General features: G+C 36.9%; 1 protein-coding gene across 1 annotated transcript in view; it reads right to left on the minus strand.

Moving 5' to 3' along the window:
* Positions 1 to 20,839, minus strand: part of LOC131591614 (protein phosphatase 1 regulatory subunit 3A-like) — a 34,096-nt gene that overhangs the window by 10,516 nt on the left and 2,741 nt on the right. Inside the window, exons 2-3 of the mRNA XM_058862477.1 lie at positions 2,131 to 2,189; positions 1,887 to 2,023 (exon numbers count right to left, since the gene is read on the minus strand). Of these exons, the coding sequence (XP_058718460.1) occupies positions 1,887 to 2,023; positions 2,131 to 2,189 (196 nt within the window). The remainder of the gene's footprint in view (positions 1 to 1,886; positions 2,024 to 2,130; positions 2,190 to 20,839) is intronic.

Here is a 20,839-nt window from a genome sequence, read left to right on the forward strand (position 1 = left end):
CTATACATTTTATTCTAGATTTGGAGAAAGGAAGCCGTGGGGTGAGGGGGGAGGAACGGTGCTTAAACGAGGGCATTGATACAGTACATCAGTGTCTGGTAATGTACAGTATTGTCCAGTAAAACAAAGACACATTTCACACTGACAAATACTGTAAGGATTATCTGTGCTTCATTTCTCTCAGGGACCATTTTACAGGCTTCAAACCAGACTGTTTTTAGACAATCTGGTAAGACATGAGATTAGCAAAGTAAAAGGCCAGAAACTAATCATTCTCCCTCCTAGCTTCCAAATATCATATTGTATTATTCAGCTGTGCCTGCTTGTCATTGCACTCTCTTCTCACTTTAGCAGAGTCACACTGATAGCACTAGCTGATCAATTAGGGGCTAGCTTCTTGGGCACCCCTTTATACATTTGCACTTGCTGTAGATACCCCCGTTACAGTTTCTCTTATTAATATGTTTTCTGCAAAGCCTCTGCAAACTATTAATAGTAAAACGTCACTCAAAGAAAAGTGAGGGAGCTAATGTCTCTGCAAATTCTGTTTTAATGACCCTCTGCCAACCAGTGCTCAAGTGTATTTGAGTTCTTCGGTGATGCCAACTGTCAGGATTTAACAGTGAGATGCCTGTGTTTTTTTCCCCTCCTCATAACTGACATTTGCATGATCTCAATAATTATATGCAAATCTTACGATTTCCCCTTCTTCTCACATAAGGCTCATGTTACTTGTCAACTGCACAGCTGTCTTGTGAGCCAATGCCTGTGTGTTTCAAAGATTTGGTTGTATTTCCATGTATTATAAGCCTTCATTGTTTAATTCATTAAAGAGCGCACAGTGCAAATTAACATCTAAATTATAGCTCCCCCTTCATTTATTGTATGGACAAGTCTGGCAATTGATAAACAAATGGTTATATTTGATCCTCTTTTTTTTTGTAAAAGGGTGGATTGAGAACAACAAGGGATTTTAGAGGTCCTCCTTTGCACATTTCACCATAAAGAAAAAAGAACCAAAAGGTTGACTTTCAGGCAGTGAAAGGTCCCACAAAAGGCAACAATTTTCAACTTTTTAAAGTAAAAGACAAGAAAAATTTATATTCAAGTGAGAGGAATTTTTACTCTCTATCAACAAGAAAAAAAGAATGGTTCCCATCTTCCTCTCTTGTCTGATTCAGCATTCACATTTTCACAGGTGATAGCTGTTATAATCTATGATTATGAATCTGTGCACCCAAATGATATGAGCTGAGAACAGACACTGGGAATAATAGATTGCTGTACGTGTCTCATTTATTGCCATTTTTTCTTTCATACTGAGAAATGCAAGGCAAACCTCACACACACGCATGCACACAAATCCAAATAGATTGAATATTCACTGAGTGTGAAATTCATTGTAAAATACATAATGTAAAATACTGATATAGAAGAACCCCCTAATATAAATATATATATATATTCTTACTTATGCTCATATAGTTACAATTTCAAACATCTCATAAGTAAACAGTAATACAAATATAAAATTTTTCAAATAGAAAGCATATATTTAAAAATATTCCCATCTTAGAGACTAAGAGGGGAGATTTTTTTAAATGTCACCCTTCTAATTCCTTAGAACTGTCTTTCAGAGCCTCTGGTGAAGAAGTAAAAGGGAGACATCATTAATTTAAGACCAGAAAAAGTTGATGCACAGTACCAAAATCAAAGCACCTTCTTTTGTTGAATCAGTTAGAGATTCAATGTAAGTACAGACCAAGGCTTTACATTTGTAAATTAGTACATCAGTCAGCTCTGTTAAAAGGGGGCATTTCACCAGCTTTGAAGCGTAAATGGATTCAAATCATTTAATACTGTAGATATAATTGTATAACACTTACCAGCAACTCTAATTCTTCTTCATCATCTTTGTGATCACCCTGGCTGTATTCTGCATTTTTCTCTTTTATATTTTCATTAGCTAGTTTGGTGTCTTTGTCTTCTGCTTGTGAATAAACAATCTCTGGGATGTTTGTGTCTGAAAAGTTAAAAAAACCAGTTGAATCATTTCCATGAGGCTGGTTGTTGTACTATTTTTAATTAACATGTGCAGTAAGGAAGAACTAATTAAACCGGGTGTTGTACCTGAAGTCCTTGAGTTATTCCATGTGCCATCATCAGATGTTGCCAATATTTCTTCTTTTCTGTTAAACAAAAAGAAACTTCTTGTGTTATTCTGCAAAAAATATTGTTCTAATCCCCCTTAGACTCAAATGTAAAGACTACTAGTTAATTACACAGAATTTTAAATGCTGTTTGAAATTCTGAAAATAACAGCTACATAAAATTTAGCGTTTCTGGAGTGACCTGATATTAAGGCTTGGTCATAAGAAAGAATTGGCCAAGAAAATGAGAATGTGTTGAGCTTCAGATTACACTGCAAATCTGATGGCTTTTCCCAGGCCTTTTCTGAGAAAGCAGCACAAAGGTGATTAGATGGGTCAGTGACAGGAGAGCATAATTTTGGGGTCAGGCAAGGGTCTGGAAGGATATATGTGTTTGAGAGGCCAGGGCTCTCTCTTGCTTGTGTTTTTCAAATATTTGTATGTTTACAGAGATGGCTGGAAAAAGGCATCTTTGTTATCTGAAATAAATCAAAAGATTCTCCCTGCATGTGTACAGTATAAATCCTGTTGCTAAATTATGCCTGGCTAGCAGGAACAAATTCTGCTTCCTTCAGCTAGTGCAATTTTTCTGTTGCTTTGCTGTCTGTGAAAACAAAGGCCAGGTTCAACACAAAAAACACCTAGAGAGAGATGCTGAGTGCCTGCAGTCCTCATCAATATCAATTGATATCAATCGAACTGCCAAGTCCTAGTAGTTGGAATTGTCTGCTTATAGGGATCTAACCTTTAGTGGAAAAGGAAAAAAAATGTTAAAAGAATGTCACTTATGTAAAATGTAAATTATTATATCACTCCTAATGACTCCTCTATGAGGAGCAATTTTTTTTTCTGTAGTTCTTAATTTATGTGATTTTCAACCAGCCGTCCACCTCTGTTACTGAAAATTACTTTCTAATTTTCAAATATTAATCTTTTCTCCTTCTATTTTCTCCTTGTGTCTTTCATTTGAATTGATATAACATTAACTCTGCCACCTAAATGCTTAATTCAGAAGGAGGATGCTAAATTTATACTCTATTAAAAGAACGTAGACATGTACTGTCACCAACTTTTTAAAAAACAGTCTTTATAGGGTTTGCCAGACTAAAGCAGACAGAAACTCTTCCCAGTCTAGCATCTGATCTCTGACATTGGCCACTATCAGATGCTTCAGGGGAAGGTGTAGAGTTGTTGTAGGAAAATACTTGGAGTAATTTGCACTGCCTTATTAAATTTCCTTTTGGCCATTTTTTGCTAGAAGCTGTCCTTGAAGCACAAGATTTAATGCTCTTTCAGTGGTTCTTTTTCACCATTAATTGCAATAATGGTAAATACTCCTGCAATGTGTAGGAATGTCATGTCATGTCATGTCACTCTTGAATTCTGGTATGTGCATAACCTCCATGTATTTTTCATCCCTCCACTCACACTGAGTTGTATGTTCCCCTGCCTGCAGTTGTTATAATCTGCATTTCATTCTGAAAAAGGTGGCAGATTCAACTTTTTTCAGTTGATCTGTGGTGGTTTTAAGGTAAATCATTAGCGGTTATTATTTATACATAGGGGTTTGAGGAGAGTGGTTGCTTTTTGTTTGTTTGTTGGTTGGGTTTTTTTTTACAGTTCAAAGGCTTGTCTTAGTGTTACATCTAGTTCTCAGTTTTCTTCGCCTCTTTTGCATCTTGTTCACTCATCTGCTTCCATAAATCTAGGCACTGTGTAAGTTGGGGTTTAACCATGATACAGATGCATCAAAACATTTAGATGTTATTAGGGTGTCTGCAAATGCCCCAGATTAGGAGCCGAGACATGTAAAACACATGAACAGAGTCATCACCGCAAAACAATGATCCCAAAACCACATGGACCCAGCAGGAAACCGTCCACTGCTTCCCAGTGGTGAAAAAAAGAGCATCCTAAAGTGTCTACATTTCTTTGAAAGGAGCTGACTACCTACAGTGTTCAGCCATATGAATGCCACAACTCTTGGAAAGCAGGGATGGAACCATTTGCTGCTAGAAGGGACTCTCATCTCATTCTTAAAGGAACAAGAGTTTGACAGTTTTTTCATTCAAGAGGCATTCCCAGAAGAAGGGGAGTTGTTAATGCCTATATCTAGCCTAATATTCTACTGCTAGCTAAAGTTCACAGCACCTACTGTGGCATCCAAGTAGCAGTGCCACTTTCAGCTTCTATCACACCCTCGTGTGATAAAAAACCCCACTGCACATCATTCATGCAAAAAATACCCAGATTGCCAGAATAGAGAACATCTGGGGAAAAACTGGAGGGCAGATTTACCTGCTCCAAATGGAGTTGGATGTACAAGCAGGGTCCTTACTCTTTAGCTTTGTTTTCATACCTTGGAGAAAGGAGAAACTAAAATCTGCCCCATTTCCTGTGTTTCCTATGCAGTGAATATTTTTTGTTTCGATTAAGAAATTTTCAGTGTAGAAATATGCACACAGTGTTTGAATAAGGATGCTAAGGATGAGTACCTATTTTATAAACCTTTAAATGTACAGGTAAAAAGATGCTTCAAAGTGGATAATTATGGGTGTGTGCCAGGATAGTGTTACCTTATCTAACCTTATTTTTCTAACATCTGTGTTCAGGCAGTCCTGTATATAATCCCTATTATCAGTGGTGAGTGATTATCACTTCTAAAAGGAGATTCATTCCCTATAACATGGGAATCATGAGCAAGGTGGAGTGACATATCTTGCAAAGATGCTTCTTTACCTCTGAAAGAGACTGACTAAAAGGAACCTACATCTTTGGAAATTATCTAAAGCTGCATGATTCTCACCTTGTAACTTTAAATTCAGACTGGAATGTAGTTATGGATTTTTAGTGGCTGGGACTGTAACACTCAATGTATGTGTGATCTGAGCCCCTCAGTTTTACTTTTGCTGTGATTAGAGCTGAATTTTTCCTTAACTTTTGTTCTAGTAGTATATGGAGCCCTGGCCCACAAGTTTCTTTTCACAACAGCAATACAGGTAAAAAATGGCAACGATAACACAGCCTCACAGATACACTGCAGAGCTTGTAGCATAATTTCTTGCCTATTACACTTAATTTTATAATTAATTTATAAATTTATAAGTTAATAATAATTAATTTTATAAAGATTTAAGGTTTATAACCCATTATTTGTGCACACCTGCCCTGCAAATACCTGAGTACAGGGAACATCAATGTAACATTTATTTTACTTAATTTAATTTTAGATGAGAAATATCTGTCCTCATATAATTATTCTCAGGGGAAATTTAAAACTGGCTTAAATTGAGGATATTGATACTCCAGTGTTTGAGGATCACAGGGAGCATAAAACAATAGTAATTTAAATCACTACTTCAATTTAAGAAATTATATTTTGAGGCTGCAGGTGCATATAACTACTGAATAATCTGAAACTTATTTCTATATCTTAAAGACTTAAATACTTCCCAAAAGCCATTAAAATTTAGCCCGTTCATCAGACAGGGGCAATTAGAAGGTGTTTCTCTAGTTCATAAGTTTTTTTCTCTGTGTTATATTTTTTCTATAGTTTTCTGAAAATGTCCTTACACAGTATCAGAATTCCATGAGCAGATTTTAAATTAGAATATTAATTAATCTTTTGTTTCAGAAATTAATTATTGTTCTTTGTTGTGAGGCGTGGTCTAAATATCCTATATGATGAGAGACACAACATTTGTATTCTGTTAAAAGCCTTTAGTATTATTTTTAAGTAACCCAGGTATTCTGACAACAATGCAAGCTACAAAAAAATCCTTTATGTCAGATTACACAATTCCATTCCAGCATAAGTAGCTGTAAACCTGCAGAAGCTCTGTTGTTTTTTCTCATTCAGCTGAATGGGACACAGCTTCATAAAGAACACCAGGAACTTATGAATTTAAAAATGCCAAAACCTATGCTCATATGATTAATTCTTGATGAAATTATCATTCACTTGTATTGAGTTAAAAAAATAAGCCAGGACTGAAAACAGGTTATCATTGTAATTTTGCATTAGAAAGAACAAATACGAAGTTCCGGGTTAATTAGTAGGAACCAGAGGACTGAAAATGTGATTGACATTATGTGAAGGAGTTCAGAAGTCCCAAAGTTATGTGGAATTTTCATCCCAGAGAGGAAATGTTAAACTTGAATGCTAAAGAGGTGAAGAGTAGACAGAAAATGTCTAAGGAACAAGAAAAAAAATTAGTCAATAAACAATTTTTATTTGACTTCCTGAAGGGTTGGAATAAACTCACAAATGTCAAGGCTTTTGAACCAACCCTTTTAAGTTAAATAAGAATTTTTTTTTTAGAAGTGAGGCTTCATCAAAATTTGAGATAATCTATATATAACACCACAAACAAAAGACTTCTCATAAACTCTTCTACCATAGCGGTAGTGGTGGGGCAGATTCTTACAGGAAGATAAATCTTGCAGGGCATAACTGATGTGAACAGCAATTTAGAAAATGATATTATTTCATCCAGTCTGGTAGAAGAACTTGTTTAAATATCCTCCGATTAAGAGAAGCATATAATCTCTGACCCAAATATGAGAGACCGAACAGAGGCAAACATATCAGTTTAAAACCTTTGCTATTCAGATCTAGTCAAGTGGTCCTATACTGTAACAATATCAGAAGAGCAGAAAAAGTAGAAGCTATATTTAGGAAAAAGAAGAGAAATAGCGTCAAGGCAACTACAGGCCCAAGTGTCTTCAGAAAAAGTTTTCACAATAGACTTAAAAATGAGAGAAGAAATATAGATAAATGGAAAATGGCGTAAAAATGCCAGACTCACCTGATAATATCTATCTTTGATAAGATTACTATATTTCCCTTGTCTAAAAATCAGTTATCTGGACTTCATTAAAGCATTTGTTGTGCAGCCACATGGGAAATTTATTAATTAAACGAGAGAAGAGGGAGATGAGCATCAGAGCTGGGCGGTGGGAGAGGGGCTCGGTGCCAAGCAGGGTCCCAGGAGCTGGGCTGTGGAGCTAGCAGGCGTCGCTGGGGAATTGGAGAGGACAAGCCATGTAATCAGACTTACTCAGTCATGTTATTACAGACCAAAGCACAAGAAGTCAAAGTTAAATTAAATCCGTGGCAGAGAGGAAGTTGGGAGACATCACCAACGCAGAGGAGGATTGAAAGAAATCGGTGGCCTGGAGGATCAGAATAATAGATAAGGGATGAAATTCAAAATTATAAAGTGCCAGGTTATACATTTAGGGACTAGAAAAAATTTCTGCCACAAAACTAGGCCTCAGAAGTTGGAAGAAACAGGTGAACAAGAAAAATTAGAGGAGTTTTTTTGCCAGAAACCATTTCCAAGCCACTGGTGTGAGATGAAACAGACACTGTGATATAAATGCAAACCAAGTTCAGCAGTAATGTCTCAGGGAAGGTAGTCCCAGCTATGAAAGATTTCCAAGAAATGTTCATGTTGTGGCACCAGGCACCAACAAGAGCTCCTCTAGAACGTTTGTCTATAATGTCCAAGAAAGATTGATTCAACCTGAAACATGTTCAGAAGAGGACTAGAGGAAGACTGGCAGAATGAAAAATCTACATTAACCAAGGAGACAGATTGAGTAGTTCTATTTTCAGCATAACAAAGTCTGAAAGGAGGAATAAACTCCCTCTATTTATATAGCAAAGGTGTAAATACTCAAAAGACAAAAAAGGCAGTGAGACTGTTAATGCATTAATATAAAGAGTTCACAAAAGTATTTGTTGTGAAAACTTAAAAGATCTGCAAGCACTAGAAAAGTATATCCTGTAGTTTATTAGTGCAAGTATCAGATACAAGAAATTGAGAAGGTCTCACTGTGGAAACATGAATGTATTTTTGTGAATGAATTATGCAACACATTTCCCAAGGGAATAAGACTTTCATGATCCCACAGTCACAATCCAGCCCTATTTCAAGCGCTCCTGTGCAGCTATATGCCCTGAGAGTTACGCCTGCAGGAGTTTTCACTATGGAACAGGAGATGCTTTGGTCTTGCCTGAAATAGGTTTGGGACAATAGCTAGGACTAACAAATTTCTTCATAGTGGGTGGAGTTTATCATAGCTTGTCATGATTTTAATTCACACACCAATATTTGGCTAAAGTTGTGTCTATATATTTGTACAACTCCTGGTACTTTGTTCTGTGCTGTATTCACTTATGCTGGATCTTAGTATCTAAGTCATAAGATATTTATTTTTAAAAATGTGAAAAAAAGGCTAAAACTGCTGGATTACAGAGTATAAAGAGATGGAAATGTACCTGAAAAACTTTGAAATTAATGCAAACTGATCAATTTTATACTATCTAATATTTAAAAGAAAATGTGGGATAATACTATTTAGTCTGAAATTCAGAGAGTTATGAGGTTATTAAAGCATTCAAAGACTGTATTTCTCAAATATTTAGTTAAAATATGTAAAAGGGAAAAAAGTTTTTAACATTATCTTATTTAAAAATAGTCTTAGGTTTTTGTGGATTCTTTCATGCTTCTGATTTTTACTGTAGATTCAAAACAAAACAAAATTCTACCCTGAAGGTAGAACAGAACGTATTGAAATTGAAGTTGAGGTGAAGCTAAAATGTCCTCATGAAAAGAGCTAGCAAGACTGAAGTTGCTAACCAAACCATAGTTATATTTTAATTTCAGGACAGATTTCTAAGCCTAAGAGTAACCTCATACAGCAGCAGCCTTCAATATAACTAGTGCTTTTGGATCGAGTGCCAAAAATAGCCAGCCTTGCAGCAGAATGATGCCACTGGGATGTAAACAACATGTGAGATCCCTAAAATGAGGTAGTTACATGTGTCAGCAGTGTTTTACTGAGAAGCAGAAGAGCAAAAAGTAAATTAGCGCAGTTAAGTACTCATGTTTGAGCTGTCACTGGAGCAAACAGGCAATTCTGCACAGAACTGTAACCCCACGGAGCTGAGAAAGGGAATATGGGGAGGGAAGGGCAGGCAGCTTAGTTTGGTTATTTTTGTATCATTAGAGGCAGATGTAATTTCAGAAGGAAGTAAAGAAGGAAATAACTGCATTTAAACAAGCAACAGCATAAATTATTTTCAAATGTTTATGTACACTTCAAAAGTAAAAAGCCTGCAAAATTTCTCAAAGACCTGGGAGAGACACTAGAGAAAGGATTTTCCGCATATAATTCTAAGATTCAGTAGTATTGTATGCAGTATCATTCAAAATTCATAAACATGAAACAAGAATGAATTTCTCAGGAAGAAAGAATTTTGGAAAGGAATAAGAAAGATTTTGTACGTGTAAAGTTCTAAGCAGAGCTCTAATGTTCTATTCAATTCCTTGTAAGGCTCAGAAGAATAAGAATTCAAGATTTTTTTTTACTAATACAACCCTTGTAACATTTGGCTCACTTTAAAATATTGCTGTATTTGTATCGGTCCTAAAATACCAGTTGGACAGGTGACAAAATATTTCTGAAACCAATTCACACTGAGAGGAAAATGCAAGAAAAAAAAAACAACCCTTGTTACTAAAAAAAAATAAATTAAAAAATAAAATAAAAAAAGCAAGTCAAAACATGAGCTTCATTCTGGTTCAGGAGCCACCAAGGATCCCGATGTGGACCTTCAAAGTGTAGACTTTGATTTATTTTGTGATGGTGTCTCCATAGTTGATTTTATTCCATCTCACTGACTGGATTTATGGACTAACTTATGAGCAAAGACAAACTCATTCCATGCCTTCATATTGCTGAGTTCAAAACTCACTACAGGGACAAGTCTCCCTACTGATTTAAACTGATATCTGTATTCTTAGCATTTGAAGCTATAGTTTAAGAGTAAAACCACTTCACAATTTATTATCACATGCAGTTCTTAGTCTCAAGCCCTGGTGCTTGCAGGAAATGCACAGCTGAGCTCAGGAAGAGGAGGTACAGATGGCTCAAACCCGCCTCTGTGCCTCCTGGGGCCTTGCCTCGCTGTGCTGCAGCACCACCAGGCTCCGTAATGTGGTCTGGAGATGACAAGGAGGCTGAGAATTACCTGCCTATGCACTGGCATAAGAGGGAAAATATATTATTTCTCCTCTGGAAAATTTCTAACATGGAAGAGTGCCTGCTTGGGGTGTGTCCAATGGCCTCACCACTGATCAGTGCTTGACCTCCTGTTCCAGGACTCTTGAAAACTGTGTGGCCACAAAACATCTGCAGCAGAGACGCATGCAGTGAGACACCTTTATGTTCCACCACCTGGGTGCTATGGAGAGAAGCCATAAAGTGCCTGTTGAGCTTCCCAGGACCTGTGCCCAGTAGTGCCTGGCAGTGCCACTGGACCAAACCAGCTGGTGGGCACTAGGATCTGTCCTCCTCCAGAGTTCCACCTGTAAGCTGTATCTGCTCCCTGTGTCTGTAGAAAAAAAAAGAACCTTCATAAAGCTAAGGAGCAGAATCATTGTTATTGCCAGACCTAGTGCTTCTTATTTGTTTACCTGCATATTTAGTCTAAATCAAGGCAGAATATTATTTTTATGAACAGTATGCTCTCATTTGGAATTGACACTAATGAATGCAAGGCCCTTTCCCCCTCTTGTTTGTACCATCAAATTAATTAGCTCTATTGTGACATCAGTATTTTTCTCAAGTAGTTCAAGGCTTGAGCGTTTTCCTTTCTTTTTCTAAAGGGCATCTTCAGTGCCCTTTATCTACCATAAGAATCATGCATCACTTGTATTTTTCACAACTAATGCTGTTTATTATAAAAAACTGATTGTGATGTGAAGATTGTTATACTGTGTGGCAAATTGCCCAAACAATTACTGTAAATGCATGAGCCATAAACTGTACTGCCAAGGACACTGGTAGGTTAGCTCCTATAAAAGAAACAATTAGAGTCTGAGGTGAAAATAATAGAGATGAGATGACAGTTATTGAAAAGGCAGAACATCCAGTTTAATGTTGTAAATATAGGTTTGTAGATTACACTGATGGTTTTAAAGTGTTCATGACTTATTGAATGGAATAGAATATTCCATACTTTAGAATGGGGCCATAATTATTATTTCCTTTTAATTGTGATGTCTGATGCATTTGTGAGCAGTTGTTGAGAACATCTTCACATTATACTGATTCTATTTCTAAATTATCATCCTGCTTCAAGGGTTGGAGGTTTTTTTATTATTTTACTTTCTTCGCATTTTGTTGTTCAGGGTCTGTTCTGAACAAAGTATTTTCTCTTGAGGAACGTGGAGTGCTTAGAGGGTTACAGCAATAATTATTTCAGTTTCAGCCTACACACTTCACTGCTTTAAATCATCATTAGAAGTTTCATCCCTCAGCAACTCCTGCTGAGACAGTCTTAAACTCCAAGAAACAATTAGATAAGAATAGCTAATCTTTATAGCAACTTGTATATAAAGGTATTGATAAGAATTTGCCAGAAATTAAGGGAATATATTTTTTTCTTAGAAATAATCTAAATACAGAAAAAGATTATTGCTATGATCGCTAAAGAATTCCAATAATGCAAACCAGATTTGGAGTGTATGAAGCTTAGGGTGCATGAAAAAAAGATGTGCACCCTACAAGAAGATGTTTTGCAATAAACTGTGGTGTACATAAAGAAAATGCAAGAAAATTGACATTACTGCCTGAGAATATTAAATAGTCCTCTGTTCTTTTTTTTTGAAGACAAGACATATGTATAAAAGAAAATGAAAATAAAATTCTAGTATTAGACCCTAGGGAGAACACTAAACAACAGGACAGAATTATGGCTGTCCAAGAAGGCAGTGGTACTGGGCACATAAAATCAGAACAGGGAAGGGTCTTCCCAGGGTTTAGAGGAGAGGGTAAAGTGAGCAGAGCAGAAGTAGCAACCAGCAAAGGGCAGTCAGTGTGAGGCAGCCTGTGTGAGTTCTAAACTACCAAACCCATTAGTCAGGGGAAGCTGGAAAAAGCTCTAAATTGGCTCTGAAAGCAAGTTGCAAGAAAATTAAGTACTTGTCTAAAACACTTTTCAGGGAAATGCTCTAGGTCGTTTTTCAGGCTTTTACATACTGTTAAAAAAGGATGATCTTAAAATGAGGTGGGGGTGTCAGAGCTGTGCTGGAATTTGATGGAGCTGCACTGAAGTTCAGGGAGGTGTTATGGAGCAGAGATGGAGAGGTGGCAGAGCTGTGGGCCTGGGCAGTGGCAGCATCCTCAGGCTGAAATAACTGCCACTTTCCAAAACTCAAGGCAGAGTCCTGGGAACTAGACCTTAAGAATAGCAGAAGCCAACAGCCGCAGTAGTTAGAGACAGACCAAGACTGCTCAGAGCAGTGTGAGCACAATGTGGAGAATTGCTCAACAACAAAATAGAGGACAGCTGAAGCTCAGCCAGCACCATTCCTCGATTCTGGGCTCCTAATGCACACTCCTGATTTTGACTTCTCAGGTGGCTTTACTTGAAAAATGGCCAATTCCCACCTGAAAACATTTGGGCTTCAAATGATCCTTCCTTGTGGAGATGCTATGTTATACTTGTCTGAACCATATTATATGTCATGTGTGGTGGTATCATGGCTTTCTGTTTATACCATTACTTTCTTTCAGGAGGTATTTTAAAAAAACAGAAGCACAACAAAAAGAATTTAATGTAAACAGTGCAGGAAATCATAATTTAAAATTATATTAGATTCAAAACTGATTGAGACCACAAAGGAAAAGATTCAGAAGCAAAAGCTGCAGACAAAATCAACATGTATAAATGAAGAGCTGTGTGAACACTAAGCAGAAATAACTAGATAATAAATACCTAGATAATATATATTAGATAATATATATATATACACTAGATAATAAATAAATAAATAAATAAATAAATAAATAAATAAATAAATAAAAAAGGAATATTTCAAAATATTGCCAGTACGACTGATCCTTTTAAAATGAAGCTGTATGAAAAATAGGAGCCCCGATTATGAATCTAGGCAAGATTTATTTTCTTTTATGACCTTCAACTACCAGAGCTGTTAGAGACGGCTCAACCTAGTTCTTAGTAAATAGGTGTCACCCAACAAATGGGACTGACACTAATTAGCTTCCTTGTTGATAGTCAGGAAGCAGAGGACAGGGGCAGGAGACGGCATGGTGCCCTCATTATTGGAGCAGGAGGTGAGGGCATTTGCGGATGCGTTTTGGAAACTACCCTGGGAATAGAAGAGTTCACTTCCAGAAGAGTTGGTCAAGCAAACTTCACAAGCATCTTGAATGAAAACAGAGCCACAAAGAACCTCTACTTAAATGTCTGAAATTTGAGGAAGAAAATATTAACCTGTGGTATTTCTCCACCTTGAGGAAATATCCCTTAGTTTTTGTCTTCTCACATAAGAACAGGGGCTGTTACCAGAAAAAGAGAGAAAGTGAGCCTAAAAAAGGACAATAAAGGACTGTCAGTAACAAGGAGAAGTTAGAACAGAAGTTTGGAAAGTGAAGTTGAAAAAGATGCTCAGAATAAGCAATATATGGTATTATGATTAATAGTATCAAGGGGGACAATTGATCAAGAGAGCAGCTGTAAGGGAATTTAAGCATTTTTTCTGCGAAGATAATTCCCAGTAGGATTCAGACAATGTTTGTAATAAATCTATTTTTATTAAGATTATTGGATTGGTGTTATCCAGGGGATTATATTTTTCCAATTACTAATATTTTCATTTTTCAGTCTTATTTTATGATTGAAGCAGGGACATGGGTGGCACAGAACAAAATGCATTGGCCTGACTTGGGATGAGAATAATCATTGCCTCAAAGCAAACAAAGTCCCAAGAAATTAGTCTTTATTTTCTAGCTCATTAAAAGAGACCTTGAGTTTTAATAGCAAAACATTCATACATTTTTATTTTTTTAAAAATATAGATGTATATCTGTCCATTTGAAGATTTTCGTGCCATCCAGTTTGAACCAGGAGCCCAATACCAATTTGGTGCCAGGCTCAAACCTTTAATATTGCACTGTCTATCCCCAAATCTCATGATTATAGGTATGAAGATTCCATAAGAACCCATTGCATAATAAGACAGTTATACCTCAAATTAAGCTACAGCAATTATAAGCAGGAGCACTGCCACTTTTTTCAGACCCTTTCATAGCTCTGTCATGATTGTTGTACCTTATAGTGATATCCATGTAGCAATGTTGAAGCAGTACCTGTTCAAAAGTATAATACAGCTGTTTTATATGTGGATTGGTCAGAAAATTCATTGCATCCTTTCACAGAATGGGCTAATTCATAAACAGAGAACCTCTTTCAAAAATATTCTCCAGGTCAGTGTTAGAAAGTCTATTGAGAGGTCCATTGTGAATTAGTAATGCAGGACTTTATCTATCTCCAGGGCCAACTGTTGAAAAAAAGGAAAAGGAGAGTGAGCAGTCAAGTTTTCTGAGCACTAGGCTTGGCCTAATGTCAGAAGATATGCTTCATAGGTCACTATTTTGTCTAGAAGAGGCATGATCAAATATCAAAATGGTTCTGTAGAAAGGAGCTGGGGGTGGTGTCCCTTGCTCCTCTCTTGCTTCTTTTCCTTACTGCTTTAAAATATTGAAACAGAGAAACTTTCAAGTTGTGCCTATTTTGGATAAATCTGAGAGGAGAAAAACATGAACCTATGTTGCCTCTGGTCTTTTTCTGAATCTCACATGGGAAAAATAGAGGTCTCTTCCTGGCATGTCAGAAGAGAGTATTTTCCAGGAGGCTGCCTGCAGTGTGCTGAGGCACGTATACAAGAACGTGGTAAGTGCCTTAGATAGAATGTAGAGAGATAGATGGCAGTCAGGTGAGAGTAAGACACAGATATCACTCCTGGGGAGGAGAACAGAAAGGGTGACCACAAAAAAAACAACCTTACAGAGTTCCTAAGAGAGGGCAACTATGATCTAAGTCTTGGAAAGCAATTGTAAATTCAATAAGTATGTCAATAGGATGAAAATCCCAGGCATTATCATGACAAGAGCCTTTATAACTTTTTTTTTTTTCATTTTTCACATACTTACTATGGCACAGCAAGAAGGCAGCTGTGTGATGGGTATCAATATTTCTATTAAGACACATAAAAACCTAGGAGACACTGGCTCAGATTTACTAGGGTAGCTGCTGAGACTGACAGACTCCCCAGCCCTCTACCATAACATGAAGTGTTTCAGCCTAGCATATCTTATAATTATCACTCAGCATCTATAAATGTTATTGCAGAGACAACAACTGTGCATCAAAACAAAATGTAAATGTCAGTCCACTTGGTGCACCTAAGTTCAAGGTAAGAAAAACCTGCTAGCTTTGCCTCGTTCACATCCAATTGTGTAGCCCAGTGCCCTTCAGGACTACATTTAGTAACCAGCAGTAATAAATCTTCAGGTTTAGTGTTAGAGTATCAGCTGATTTCACGAATCAGAAGAGTGAAAGACGCAGAAAACCAAGCCCCCTATTATGCTTTGGCATGTCAACTAATACTTGTGTGTGTCACTGAAGGTCTAGGGATCAAATAGCCACTTCTAACATTCTCCCACGGTGTTTAAAAGGTCTTACCCTCTCCTTTGCCCTAAGGCAGAGACTTCATTTAACTTTCAAAGTATTTGTTTGGACCATTTTTTCCACCTTTTGTAGATGAGAAGATAATCCACATTTTATATTAAAAATACCACGGGCAATTGTTTCTCTAGACCTACACTGTAGTGTTAATTTCATTGCTACAATTTGCTTCATTTTCAGAGTTACAGTGCTGAAACTGGATCACAGCTTAAAGTTCATAATCAGAATAAACAGCTCAAATGACACTGGTAGTCATTGCAATGATTAAACATGACTCCAGTGCTCTCAGCTAATGTTGCACTAACTTTAAACATCTTTTCAAGACTAACATTTAGCAAAGCCAAGGTGAATGTAATGGAACAATTTTTTTTTTTTTTTCCAACTGAACATTTATGAAATGTAGTACCTGAATGGTGGACAGGAGAGAGTATCGAAATGGTAATTTACAGCCTGGTTCAATTTGAAAAATAGATATCTTCCTAAACAAAAGAATCATTGAACATACAGGAGTTCATTTAGCAATGTACTTCCATTTTTCCAAAGGTTCTTAACCAGCAATCTGAAAGAGCATCTGGTCCTGTAAATATTAACATTCAAAGACAGTTTTACACATGAAGAATTCTACAAAGTTCAGTGAGACCCCTGACATTTATTAAATTATTTATTGTGCCTATTGCAGGATAAAGCCAATTGCTGAATTAAAAAGTTCTACAAGTCAGTCTAATAGTGTTACAGTATTGGCATATTTAAATAAACTGGTGAAACTGTAGTAACTAGAAAAAAAAATCTTACAAGTGTAAAGCCAAGCAATGCATGTATAATACAAGTACTTATCATGGCTGAGAAATGACACCCAGATTACAGAGCATTGGTTTTATATGATTTCATGCAAACAACTGAAAAAGCTTTGTAGCAACCAATATTTCCCACACAATAGAACATAAATTTCTGTTCTGTAGCATTGGTGAGAACAGTTTCTAAAGCATATCATGGAAATGAATAAGAAACCACTGATAAGAAATAAATTCCAGTGTAAGTACTATGCTAGGATTGCCAGTACAGCAACATGTTATTTTCATGGGTTATTCCCTTAAATGTAAGAATCTTCTTTTAATATTTCTAGTCCAATAAATGGATGGCAGATGGGTGGCACAGTTTACAACCACCAAAAGTAAAAATGTGACAGGTTTTCAGCTTTGAGATGCTCTCCAACTAGGAGACCACAAGTACGGGAAGAATGTGTCTATTTGTCTGTGCATGCCATTCTGATCCACATCTTCCACCTCTTTCTTTAAAACTTCTCTGATAGCATTCATAGACTTAAGCCATTAACCTAAATATCTATCTTTAGGGCCTTTAATAAGTTTCATATTTCAAATAGTATGCATGCCCAGATTTTGAAATATTATGATTAAACAGACAGAAAAAAAAATTGAGTGTAGTTTCTGGCCAAGTAGGATTGTTCTCTGGAGAATATTTTTCAAGTGGTTTATCTTAGCTTATTCTAAATTACTTTGGAGAGTAAGGCTGCAGCAATTTCCCCAAAAGATAACCCTGGAGTTGCTGCTAAGAAGCATTCCTAATGCTGAGTCAAACACAGTTCCACAACTTGCCTTTATCCCACTTGTTTGAATAATATGTTTCAGAGCACCTTAAAAAATTAACATGTGTCCCTGATAATCATGGTCCTCAAGTACAGGGAAAAGTCTTATTTCAGTGCCAGCCCTATCTAATTCTACAATTGAGAAAGACTGGCAATGACCAGGGGGCAAGAGAAGGTCTGGGAATACTAAGTCACATTAAACAAAGAGAGAGGAGTGTTCCTCTTAGCTGGCTCCCTGTGAATGGATAGCTTCTGTAGCAGCTGCTCTCCTGGTAAAAACAGTGACTGCAGTCATTTCCTATTAATAGCAATAAACTTTAGTCAAATCCCATATCTGTATGCTGATCAAGATGTAGCTCATGACTTAAAATGCCAGAAACAACCCTGAGATTAAATAGAAGTACACAAAGAAGATGTGTGTTTTAACACCTTTCCTGCTCCTCTTTTCCCTTCCTGATTATGATGACACACAATCAAAAGAACAAGGATTAAAAGGGAATATAATTTAAATGCCATGTTTTAAATGGAACAGAAAGGAATGATACAGTTGTTCCTCATAGCAAAGTGCATGAGAGACTATTTCCAAACATCTTTGTCAGAAGCCTTTGATTTTTTTTTAATCACATGATGAGCTTGTGGGAAAGGCCAAGAGGAGCTGAATCAAAACTACATTTCTCAGCACAACCTAGGCACTGCTCTGCCATCTGCCTAGGGAGACTGACTGAGCACAGTGCAGTCCTGCCAAGCTGCATCTTCAGCAACTTTCACCTCCTTTGCCTCCCATCAGAAAGGAGATGATCAGCAGCTGAAGAAAGAAAGGTACTCAAGCACAGAAGAAATTTTCTCAGTGACAATTGCTTAGAGATCATTCAGTATATATGCTGTCAAATTTGGCACTGGCAGCCCACAGACAACATCTTCTGTCTCGTTGCATGTTGCACAAAGAGCAGCTCTTGTAAGAGCCATTGTCCTATCCTCTGTTGTGTTTTAAAGTGGCATCATGGAGGGAAGAGAATCGATGCACTACTACTCAAAAAAATATACAGTTCAGCAGTTACAGAAAAAAAGCATAGGACCAATATCAGATGGATCAGTGATACACTTGTGGATGAGTTCAGAGTTGTGTATTTGTGGGCTCAGAGAACTAAGGGAGGATTAGCTCCAACTGCTGTGACAAAATACTAACCTTCCCCTTCCTTGTCGGAGGACAGAAGTCCAAACACAAGATACCCTCCTGTAAAACAATTCTCATGCTTATCAGCCATTTTCCTGGTGCTGTCACTTTTGCTCTTGACAGATGGTAAACCAAGGCCAAGCACAGAAATGGGATGTAGCATCCCCCGTGACAGAGGACATGGCTTCTGTAACTCCATCTCTGCACCTTTCAGCACAATCTGCAGGAGTCTGCCTCATGCAACACCCAAACAGTTCCTGTCTGATCAGACCAATGCAGGAGCCTAGTGTCCACAATAAAATCATGTGGGCTAAATCTGAGGACTGGGAAGAATTCACATTCAGAATCATTATCTATGGATAAATCCCAAAAGCATGACAGTCAAAAAAAGAGAAAAGAGTGGAGCTGATGCAATTAATTTACATTTTTCTGACTTTTATATATATATATAAATAAACATTCTTGTGTGTATATATTTATAAAAATAGGATGGAAATTAGGTCTGTTTATTGGTAGAAGCTTTTTCATTTCCAGTCAGTCTTAAAATTTTAGGAGTCAATTTTTCTCCTGAAGTATATTTATGACTATGACAAGCTAAGCAAACACTTTCTTCATAATAATTAAATTAATTAATTTAAACATTATTTTCCCAAACTGTATTTTGCCCCTGTGCATCCTTTTACTTTTAAAAACCACAAAAAATGTAAAAGTTTAAGAAGAAATAATTTTAGGTTCTTAAAGTACAGCTAGAACCAAATACTTTTGAAACTTTAAGAGAAGACATGGAAGCAAAAGCAAATGAAATATGAACTGTAGAGGCAGAGTTTTAAGTAATGTGGTTCTGAATAGCCAAATACAGACAGTTTTCAGCATTAATTATTTGATGCATTTTTCCTTTTCACTATGAATTTTTTTTCAGGAACAACTTTTGAGGGTTAAGTTCATTTTTAAAATTAATTTCTTAATAATGGTGTCAGAAATCAGCCTGTTGCCCTCATTCACTCATCTTAGGCCTGGACCATATTCTTAAGCGTAACTTGAAATAGTCATATTATTGTGTTTCCCCAGTAACTTCCACTGGAAGTGAATATTATTCCTTTCACCTAACTAACACAACTAATCCTTGCTAATGACATTTAATGAGCCACACAAGTATGCCATAGAGTGGATCAGACTCTCTGCTTATAAAACATGATCCTTTCATGTCTTATTTTTTAACTGCAGAGGTAAATTGTACATTTTTAGAGAAAGTATAAATATCTCAGAGCCAAGAGTTTAAAAAAAATTAAAAATCTTATTACAAGTTTCTAAATTTGAAACAGAAGCGTAAATGAGCGTCCTTTAAAATTATCCTTTTATTCAGATTGTGATAAGGAAAATTTTAAGATATCTAACTCATGTGTATGGACAGCAATAGGCCCCACCTGTCACTTGTGAGAATCATAGATAAAATGGCTTTTACTTCTATCTATTTGCAGTGCTGCAGCTCCAAGAACAAGTTAGTTACGTTCAAGGACCGCCTTCCCCCAGCTTTGCTGCATGTTCTATAACCGCCCAGCATAGGTGGTTGCTGCAGAGTTTATCATCCAAACTAAAAGTAAGAGGAGAGAGAGAGATGGGCTGCTGGAGGAGAGCTGGTAAATGGGCAGCACTGCTCAATGTGAGATGAAGGAATAACAGCACATCAGCAGCCTCACTTTGCCAGTTTTGGGGGGTTTGTTTCTCCTGTGCTTTTTTCAAGATAGCAAAGCAAAGGAGTTTTAATGAGGGTCTGAAGGAGAATAATGAGGTACTTTTGCAGATGTCTGCAGGGTGTTCCTCCTCACTCAAAGGGGCAACTCATACAAAGACACTTTGAAAATCAAGTGAGCAATGGAAGTTGGCATCTTAGTTATTTTGAAACAAAAGGCCCTGATGCTGACCTCATTTACATTGGCAAATCTGTGACTCTTGTGAAGTCAAAGTCCCTGTAGCATAAAATTAGTCCTGGATTACATACTGCCAGAGCTGTCTTTCAGAAGCCTTGGTGACCACTGAAACAATATTCCGAAGATATTTGGGATTTCAGAAATTTCAGCTCATTTTTGCACTTATTGTAAGGTCTCTGTACATTTTTCTGCCACTAAAGAGAGTCTTGAAAGTGCATGCTTGTTAACTGTTCGACAGAAATGTGTAGTAGGTCCTAGTGTAGACAAGAATCTAACCACCTTGGTTTAAATATTTTTAAATTTACATGTGTGTACGTGCCTATATGGACAACTGTACAGATAAATGTATACACACATAGATACATATGCATTCCTCTTCAGTCTGACACAGGGGGAGACAACTTTATAGTCTGATTAGAG

The sequence above is a fragment of the Poecile atricapillus genome, chromosome W, assembly GCF_030490865.1.
Source record: "Poecile atricapillus isolate bPoeAtr1 chromosome W, bPoeAtr1.hap1, whole genome shotgun sequence".
NCBI lineage: Eukaryota > Metazoa > Chordata > Aves > Passeriformes > Paridae > Poecile > Poecile atricapillus.